This window comes from Leptosomus discolor, chromosome 3 (assembly GCF_034619465.1).
Source record: "Leptosomus discolor isolate bLepDis1 chromosome 3, bLepDis1.hap2, whole genome shotgun sequence".
Classification (NCBI taxonomy): domain Eukaryota; kingdom Metazoa; phylum Chordata; class Aves; order Leptosomiformes; family Leptosomidae; genus Leptosomus; species Leptosomus discolor.
This window is the reverse complement of record NC_141393.1, coordinates 44,332,689-44,342,107: the sequence shown is the minus strand read 5'-3', so window position 1 is coordinate 44,342,107 and position 9,419 is coordinate 44,332,689. Positions and strand designations below refer to the sequence as shown.

The window sequence follows — 9,419 nt, the reverse complement described above, 5'->3', positions numbered from 1 at the left end:
GTGCCACAGGTAGGGGCCTCAGCCCCAGGAGCCCTTCTGAAGTGGCCTCTGGATTTTGCCAAGGCTGCATCTCCTTCCTAGCTGTGGTACTGGCCTGGAGGAGGTGGCAAAGGGGGATGGAGACAGGGAGGGTGATGTGGGACAAGGATGTGAGGGGAGGGAGAGGAGAAATGTGCTCCTGGAGGTGCAGGAGGAGAGAGATGGGCACTGGGGTGCATAGGGGAGGCATTTAGTGGGGAGACCCCAGGGCCTGGAGGGGTCCCTTGGTGTCTGAGGGCTTAACAAAGTCAGGGACGGTGATGTGCCTGGCATGAGAGTGGAGATGGAGTCCTCCTGGTGAGTCTGTTGCAGCACTGCAGCTCTCTAGTGTGCTCCCTCCATCCTTGAGCATATCCTGGGGGTGCAGGCAGAGCTGCGGCTGCCCAAGGGCTGTGCTCCCACCTGGACACTCCCTGCACAGCCTGGGTGCTCTCCGTCCCAAAGGCAAACAGCAGGATCTACCCCAGGTCCTATGCAGGCATGATATGTGGCTTGGTCAGCTGCTCTGAGACCTGGAGAATTCATAGTATCCTTGGCCTGCACCGAGCTCCAGACTGAGCTGACTGCCCTGCTCAGGAAGGCAAAGGCAGTTCCAGGCTGTCCCAATGAGCTCAGAGAAGGTGTCAGGTGCAGAAGAAAGAGATAGCAGGATGGAGAGAGCGGAATGTGGGGAAAGAAGGGATGCCCAATAGTGCGGGACATGGCAAAAAATAACCAGGGTGTCTGAGGTGAGGGTGAGTGGTGGTCACATTTTCCAGCTTGTACCTGTTCTTGTATGTCTGTGTTGTACCTGTCTTCACACCCTTAACTATTTTCATTCCCCCTCCTACCCTCAAATGGGAGATTGCTTTATTTTTGCCCTTCAGTGAAGGCTCATTTTCAAAATACATGTTTAAGTAAGTCCTTCACCCTGAGGCTGCAGCTGCCTCTGTCTCAGCACACCAGTTTCCAGCATGACCTCTGGGTGGCATCCAAAGACGTGCGAGTGGGGCTGCGTCAGTCTTTTCCTCTGTTTCTTGTGAACAGTTTTATGGAGTGGGATGAGATGGACTTTTCTTACTTCGGGCAACTGATAACACAAGCCTCTGTCAGGGCTGATAATTAATTAAATGCACTTAGAAGAGGATGCTGGTTCACGAACTAAAGTAAAAAAACTGAAACCCTCATTTTAGCAGAGATGAAGGAAAGGTTTCTTTTAATGATCTTCAAATTCTTCCTGGAAGAACTGGGGTAGATGTCTGCTTGATTGCTAGCTTGTCTGATCGGTTTGATTAGCTGTTACAAGAATGACAGCTAAATCTCCTCATTTCATTAAAGAGAAGAATTTAAAACTCCTTTCAATTGTATTGAAACCAACCCCCGAACTGCCACAATTATATATTTCTAAGCCATTTTATACACTTATCACCTCTTCTTGCATCTTTGGCTGGGTGCCCAGGAAGGATGGCAGCTGAAACTGCTTTCCCTCTCACTTGATACAACGTTTGCACTTGGAGCTGGTCACGAAGCTGGGCAGTGCCACTGGGCTTCCTCGCCCCATCAGTATTTAGCATTTAGTATCTATTGAAGGGTGTCACTTTCTTTTTAAAGCACTTTGTCTTCGTGGGCCACGTGTAACAGGCTCAGAGTATAACGGTACAGAGGTATTTCTCTGTCCCTCACCTACTTCTTTCCCCTATGTGTGTAAGAAAAGCCCAGCTGCTATTGCACCTGTAGCCTTGCTAATGCAGAAGCTGCCTTAATATCTACATTGGTACCTTGATTTTAGCATCTCAGCAGCCATGCTTCCATTTTCTCACACCTGCATCTCTTTAAAAAGCAGTTATATTAAAACCTTAGCTGTTTGCTGATGGCAGAAATCTCCTACCCTCACCACAAACAAAAGGCAAGGGCATGTCTTTTAAACACTTTAAAAATACAAACCGATCCTGAAGCCTGCCAATCCCTGTTTTGGAGGGGGATTGTGTGTTTACACATTTAGCAAAATCAGCTTCAAGAGTCCCAGGCATTTGGAGTGAGTGCCATTACCCAAGCCAGCTTGCAGAGACACGGTGTGCCAAGCACTGCTGCTGCGTGCACCAGTGTGGACAACCACCCACTGTTCCAGCTCCTGTTGGGTTACCAACAGCAGTGGCCATGGTGCTGGGTGGGGTCGGGGTGCCCTCAGCACCCAGGATGAGGATGGTGAAGGGCCAGAAGCTTTTGGAGGCCTGGGTGGTGCAGGAGAGGCAGGTTCAGTGTGAAGCTCCTCTGTCCAGCTCCCTCACCACCTTTGCTCCTCCTTTCCGTTCCAGGAAGTTCCCCTTCATCCCAACACATCAATTTTGGTCCATTGTTGTTTTTTTTTTAAGGTCCATTCTCCTCTTACCTTGGGGGGGTTAACCACAGCCATCTCAGTTTGGATGAAGGCGGTCTTTCTATCCATAATTCTTGCTACCCTTCATAAATAATTCCATGTAGCAGTCTGAGATGGCTGGCTTCATGTTGTATGTCTCCACAGCCGGTGTGGCTGCAGCGGCAGTGTGATGTTGGACTCAGGGAAGGGGCCAGCACTTCCTGGCATTGCTGGCTGATGGCACTCATGCGGCCCCTTCCCTCTCCTGCACCTGTCAGAGCTGGGCTGTGAACCAGGCCAAGACAAATTACCCAGTTTCAGCCTTGTTTGGATATTCAGCATCTGCCTCTGAGCAATGTCACCCCTTTGTGAAGGCCACCTCTGTTGACAAGGTTTCTGCACATCCCTCCCCCCCCCCCCCCGAAAGGTGGTGTAGGACTCACATGAACTCCTTGGAGCTGAAGCTATAGTGTAACTTGCTGTTTTCCCTGTCCCAGATTTCACCTTCCAGAAGGAGCTGTTTGCTGCCAGAGACACAGGTGAGCTGAGTAGACCATGGCACAGGCTTTGCGGGGTAGCCCTTTCTTGGGGAGGTGCTTTGGGGAGGCCAGTGGGACATGCCGGGGCATACGAAAAACCTCCTGTCATCCCTGGGGCATGGCACCGGCTCTGTGCTGTGCTGTCCCTGCAGTGAGTGCTGTGCGTCACTGCTCGGCTCTGCAGCCCCCTTCCTCCTGCAGCCCTTTGGAGTCTATGAATGCCTCCCTGGGGCACACCAGGGCTGTGCTCCTGCTGGGAGGTGGTTCCTGGCCCTGCAGAGGAGGGACCATTGCACCCTGGCCAAAGGGCTGTCCCTAGCCCTGTCCCTGCTCCTATCCCTGCAGCCCCATGTGTCTGCCCCATTGCTAAATAGGGACACAAAAAGTGCCTTCAAAGAGCTCCTGGCAGAAGCTGCAATGGCAGAGAGAAACCCAGTAACACCAGGAGATTTTCAAACACTAGTCAAGAGCAAGGCTGGCCTGGGAAAATGAGAGGCAGGAAACACTGCCAGCATGTGCTGGTAGGTATGATATTCTTCCTTTCTGTCCCCACTCCCCTTGCAGACCCCATGCACAACCTCTCTGTTCAGCCCTGGCAGGCAAAGATGGCCAACCTGACCTACGACAACTTCACCCTGGGCAACCGCTCCGAGGTGGCCATCCAGCCTCCCACCAACTACAAGACGGTGGAGCTGGTTTTCATCGCCACGGTCACCGGCTCGCTTAGCCTTGTCACTGTGGTGGGGAACATCCTGGTGATGCTATCCATCAAGGTGAACCGGCAGCTTCAGACTGTCAACAACTACTTCCTCTTCAGCCTGGCTTGTGCAGACCTCATCATAGGAGTCTTCTCCATGAACCTCTACACAGTCTACATTATCAAAGGCTACTGGCCGCTGGGGGCCGTGGTGTGCGACCTGTGGCTGGCCCTGGACTACGTAGTGAGCAATGCTTCTGTCATGAACTTGCTCATCATCAGCTTTGACCGGTACTTCTGTGTCACCAAGCCCCTGACGTACCCAGCCAGGAGGACCACCAAGATGGCAGGGCTAATGATTGCGGCCGCATGGATATTGTCCTTCATTCTCTGGGCCCCTGCCATCTTGTTCTGGCAGTTCATTGTGGGCAAGAGGACAGTCCCCGAGAGGGAATGTTACATCCAGTTCCTCTCCAACCCAGCGGTGACCTTTGGAACGGCCATCGCTGCTTTCTACCTGCCTGTGGTTATCATGACGGTGCTGTACATCCACATCTCCCTGGCCAGCAGGAGCAGGGTGAGGAGACACAAGCCTGAAAGCAGGAAAGAGAGGAAAGGCAAGTCCCTCAGCTTCTTCAAGGGCCCCCTGATCAAACAGAACAACAATAACTCCCCCAAGAGGGCCATGGAGGTGAAGGAGGAGGTGAGGAATGGGAAAGTGGCTGACCAGCCCTCAGCACAAACAGAGGCCACTGGTCATCAGGAGGAGAAGGAGACCTCCAATGAGTCCAGCACTGTTAGCATGACCCAGACCACAAAAGACAAGCCCACGGCAGAAATCATGCCAGCGGGACAAGGACAAAGCCCATCCCACCCACGGGTGAACCCATCTTCCAAGTGGTCCAAGATTAAGATCGTCACCAAGCAGACAGGGACTGAATGCGTCACTGCCATCGAGATCGTCCCAGCTAAGGCAGGAGCCTCTGACCATAACTCCCTGTCCAACAGCCGCCCGGCCAATGTTGCCAGGAAGTTTGCTAGCATTGCCAGGAGCCAAGTACGGAAGAAGCGCCAGATGGCAGCCCGGGAAAAGAAAGTCACCCGCACCATATTTGCTATCCTGCTAGCCTTCATACTCACATGGACTCCATACAATGTGATGGTCCTCATTAACACCTTCTGTGAGACCTGTGTACCTGAAACAGTGTGGTCCATTGGCTACTGGCTCTGCTATGTCAACAGCACCATCAACCCAGCTTGCTACGCTCTCTGCAACGCCACTTTCAAGAAAACCTTCAAGCACCTTCTCATGTGCCAGTACAGGAACATTGGCACAGCCAGATAAACTGGCACTCAGGGACTACTTCAGCAATGTTATGGAAGCCCTTTTCTTCGCCTCCTTTGCTGGGGGTGTGTGTGTGTGTGCGTGTGGGTGTGTCCTCTGCTCCCCACTCATGACAGTGCAGACTGTGCAGTGATTGCAGATGGTGCCCTTCATCCAATGCTGACAAAGGTCCAAGGCACCTCCAAGCTGCAGCTCCTTCCAGTCATCCTGGGCCTGGGGACTAGCTTGGGCAGCCAGTGGGGAAAGAGGAGGAGATGGGGCCACCAGGAGCCCTCCCCAGCTCTCTGCTCTTGAGAGGTTGGCCAAACGGCATCAGTGTTTGTCCTAAGACTGGGTGCCTCTTTTCCCCTGTCTGATCATTTCCAGGGCATCAGAGCTTGTCTGCATGCAGACGGCCTAATGCTGGATGCTTTTAAACTATTTATTACCCAAGAAATGAAAAGAAACCAGGGCCAAACATTTGCCAGCCGTCTTGGACCAGGCTGGCTCAGGCATGCTCACAGAGAGACCTGCTGGCCCAGCCAAGCCCTCTCCTGAGGCAGTCAAGATTGCACCCTAGCAGATGCAGCAAGCTCTTTCCTTTCCCTTGAGAGACACCATTGTACATCCTCACCCAGGGACCAGCAGGGGTGGGGGTGGGGGGGCAGATTTTTCCCTGGGCTTCAGCTCTGCTCTCCCCTTCATGCCCTTTCTACCCTTGGCCAGCAACTGGCTGGACAGACAGAAAGACAAATCAAGCATCTCACTCCTGGGTGAGGAGTGTGAAACCCAGTTGTCCCTACAATGACGGAAACTAAAACTGCAAAGAAAAGCAGTGGTGTGGTGCAGGACTTCTCTCCACAGCCCTGGGGGGACATGGCCCCAAGAAATGGGCAGCAGCAACAGTGAAAATAACCATCCTTGGGAGAGACAAAGAGAGCTGGACATCTCAGAGGGAGTCAGGAAGAGGGTCTGCAATGTGGCTGAGGTGCCCTGTGTCTCATCTGGGCAATGAGTAGTTCCCCGCTGTCCTCATGGCATGTGTGGGAGGCCTGAGGCACAGCTCTGGGGGTGGGAGAGGACAGCTGTGGCCCTCAGCCCTGCTTCCGGGTGTAGGTGGATGCCCCAGGGAGGCCAAAGGAGCTGGCTGCTGAGCTTTGTAACTGGATGTAACCCTGTCGTCGGTGTTGTGGCGGAGCTCTCAGCATGCGGGCTTCAGCCACTGTCTCCAGCCCCCTCCCAGCCCACCTGTATGTGCAGCCAGACCACCCCGGGGCTGCTCCTCAGCTTCTCCCAAAGCCTGGTCTCTGCAAGCCTTGGTGGACACAGCTTGGTGCAGACGAGGGACAGGATGGTGTCACACTGTCACTGGCAAACTCGGTGCCCGTATGTCCTTCCTGTCCTTACACCATGGTGATGCTGTGCTATCTGGAGAAAGGTTGCCCCAGCCCAAATGGGGACACCCCCCCCCCCACCCCCCGCCACTGCCTTTAAGATTATTCACATAGCGGTGCCCAAAATACCTGGCTGGCTTTTGTGTTTTCTTTTTTAAACTGTTACGACCGTAGCCCAATCCTCCCCGAGACAAATAAAGACCTCAGACAAGAAACTAATGGCCATGGCTTGGAGTGAATGGGTCATCACCTGGTTGCTCCTCCCCATCTTCCCAGTGACATTTCCTGCAATGTGTGGGTGGGTGGCAGCCCCATCTCTCCTGTCAAGATCGAGGCAGGGCAGCCCAAAGCACCGCTGAGAAGAGGCCATGAGGTCTGACCCATGTTCTTCTCCAGGACCATCTGCATGTGGCAGCCAGGCCACTGCTGCCAGCCACATGGTGACTTCACCACTGGTCCCAGTGGTGTTGGCAAAGCCGGGGTTTGCTGGGGTTTCCAGCCCAACAGCACCTCTTGGGGATGACAGGTGTGTTCCAATGGGTTTTTTTAAAAAGATTTTTATTGGAAAAGAAAACAAACCCCATTTTCCAAAAGAAATGAGAGCTCCCACCCAGCATCAGTGTTGGTGCATCGAAGGCAGAGGGGCTGCAGCCCCAGCATGGACACGCATGGTTAGACGTGATGGAGGAGAGGGGACACGGTGGTTCCTGGGAGTGGTGGCTTTGTATTCCCTGGCTGCTGCAGGGGAGTTGTGCCCTGGCCGAAGGAATGCTGGAAGAAGCCCCCCGAGCTCAGAGCAGTCCTCATGTGAGTAAGGGGCATGAGTGATGGGGTTACTCGGGTATTCCACACCCAGCCTTTCCCTCCAGCACTAGCACCCGGCAGAGGAGCAAGGTGGCTCCAGGCTTGCTAAAAGATGCACTAAAGGCAACTCATTTGTGCCAGCAGGTGGAAAAATGTGTGTTCCCATCCCAGCTCTCCAGGCACATCACAGTGAACCCGACACCAGCCGAGAGGATGCAAGTGGGAAATGGCGGCAGGGCAGCAGGGAGGGGGGCAGCCCCTCCTGCAGGGCAGGTGGGTTTGCTCTCTATAACACTAGCGGTTAAAACAAGGCATCTCAGTGAAAGAGGAGGTCATGGAAGAAGGAAGGAGAGGAGGAGGAAGACTGGAGCATGGGCCGGCTGCAGCTGGGCGTCCAGCCCTGTGGGCACCATATCAAGGGGCCGATGAGGATGCTGGCTTCCCGCTCTAGTCCTTCCCCTTGCCCTTCTTTGCTGCATCCAAGAAGCAGAGGAGACAAGAGTTAGTGAGTCCACTGGCAGCTTGCTGATACCCCAGGCACCGCCGTGGCAAAAATGGAGCCAGCACAAACGGCTTGGCAGAGCGCAGGGGCTGCATCCCTCCAGGCAGTCTGCACCCACCATGCAAAGCCATGTTTTGCACCAGCCCCACTGAGGAGAGGGGGAAATCCCTGTCCCATCAAAGCTGATGGTGACTTGTGGGGGACCAGGGTTTTTCCTAGCAGCACCTGCATCCCACCCAGCCAGCAGCTGGACTTTGTGGCTGTCACATGCACTGATGCAAAGGGAAAAGCATCCTACATGATCCCCCACACCACCAGCAAAGCCCAGCCCCAATGGGCCATGCTACCTCTGGAAAGCCCCTGCCTGTGGTCCCAGTAGGACCCTTCCAGGGACAGGAGTGGTGGGGACTGACCTTTGGACTTCGACTTGATCTTGGAAGAGCAGGGCTTGGTCACATAGACGATCTCCTCACACTGGGCATTGTATAGCGCTTTCTTCAGGATGCCTGAGCGAGTCTTCACGCCTGTCTGAGCACTACACGCCCCCCAGCTCTCAAATTTGTACTTGCAGTCAGCTGGAAGAGAGCGGGGGAGGTGTCAAAGCTGGCCCAGACCTGGCATGGGCACCAGCCCCAGCCACCCAGCCCTGGGTGGTCCCCAGCCACCCTGCTGCCATGCACCCACCTCCAAACTTCTTCTTCCAGTTGCAGGGGATCTTGCACTTGAGCTTCTTACTCTCATCTTTGCAAGCTCCCTCGCGGTAGCCCAGGCCGCAGTCCTTGCTGTTGGGGACACAGGGTCCCCAGCGCCAGTCCTCGCACTCAGAGCCATCCTTCTTCACCTTCTCTGCAAGGGAAGAGGGAGCGGGTGCTTGCTACAGGGGCACGGGAGCACACCCCAGGCTGCCCCACTGGCCCCCCACACAGGGCTGCCCCTCACCTTTCTTGTTCTTGCCAGCCTCGGCAGTGGCAGCCAGCAGGATCAGCGCCAGGAGGAGGAGGAGGAGGCCCCGGACTTGCATCCTGCCTGGGGAGGACGGAGAGAGTGAGGTGGGTGAGGGGTCAGGGTGCAATGCGGCAGTGAGGAGGGGGCACGGCGGGCTGCGGGCAGCCTGCCTGGGAGGGAGGCAGCAGTTGCATCCATTGCACACATACACCTGCGTGTGTGCATGTGTGTGCGTACACCCCAACACCCTGCTCGTTGCCACCTGTTAGACCACGTGTATTAATTGCAACAGGAAGGTTAATTCTGCATCTCGGCGACTGCCTCCGGGGAGGGAGCTGTTGGGCTGGGAGCTTGTTCCCATCCCTGCAGCTCCCCCATTGCCCCGTGTGTAGCTGAAATGCTCTCTGCAGGGACACCTGCATCCCAGACAGCAGCTGGGGAAGGCCCTTTCATTGGGTGCACCCAGCACTAGTCTGCCCCAGGGCCTGTTGCTGCTCCTGCCTTCAAAAAGCAAAGCAGCCCCTGCCTGCATGCTGGCAGTGGGGCTCCTGCTCCCCAGAGCCAGTCCCCAGCCCCTATTCTGCTGTATTTCTCCATGGCTCCTTTATCCAGCACCCAGCAGGCTGCCACCCCACACCAAAGAGCCCCAGGGCCAGCGGAGCACAGCTGCCATGGTACCTTTCTCCAGCTCCAGAGGAATCCGGGGGCGGGGGGGGGGTGTGTGTTGAAAAAAAGCCCAGCAAAAACAAACCCGCTGCCATGAGGTCTGAGAGCTAAACCAGAGGATTAAACACCAAAAAAAAAAAAAGTCCCTGCAGCTTGGGAGCTCGTTGGAAGGAG

General features: G+C 54.9%; 2 protein-coding genes across 2 annotated transcripts; one reads left to right on the top strand and one right to left on the bottom strand.

Moving 5' to 3' along the window:
- The first annotated feature begins 3,482 nt into the window (after positions 1-3,482).
- CHRM4 (cholinergic receptor muscarinic 4) lies at positions 3,483-4,955 on the top strand. The gene has a single exon (XM_009956046.1). The coding sequence runs from the start codon at positions 3,483-3,485 to the stop codon at positions 4,953-4,955; it is 1,473 nt and encodes a 490-aa protein (XP_009954348.1).
- A 2,624-nt stretch (positions 4,956-7,579) lies between these two features.
- On the bottom strand, positions 7,580-8,655 carry MDK (midkine). The gene is made up of 4 exons (XM_009956045.1): positions 8,574-8,655; positions 8,319-8,480; positions 8,048-8,209; positions 7,580-7,605 (listed from the first exon to the last, which is right to left on the bottom strand). The coding sequence occupies exons 1-4, from the start codon at positions 8,653-8,655 to the stop codon at positions 7,580-7,582; spliced, it is 432 nt and encodes a 143-aa protein (XP_009954347.1).
- Positions 8,656-9,419: the final 764 nt, after the last annotated feature.

Bases quoted from the DNA above. Each gene is read 5' to 3' on its own strand.
- CHRM4 (XM_009956046.1), top strand. From the start codon at position 3,483: ATGCACAACCTCTCTGTTCAGCCCTGGCAGGCAAAGATGGCCAACCTG.
- MDK (XM_009956045.1), bottom strand. From the start codon at position 8,655: ATGCAAGTCCGGGGCCTCCTCCTCCTCCTCCTGGCGCTGATCCTGCTG. The intron at 8,210-8,318 runs GTGGGTGCATGG...GCTCTCTTCCAG, and splicing joins CTGGAAGAAGAAGTTTGGAG to CTGACTGCAAGTACAAATTT. The intron at 7,606-8,047 runs GTCAGTCCCCAC...TCTTGGATGCAG, and splicing joins GATCAAGTCGAAGTCCAAAG to CAAAGAAGGGCAAGGGGAAG.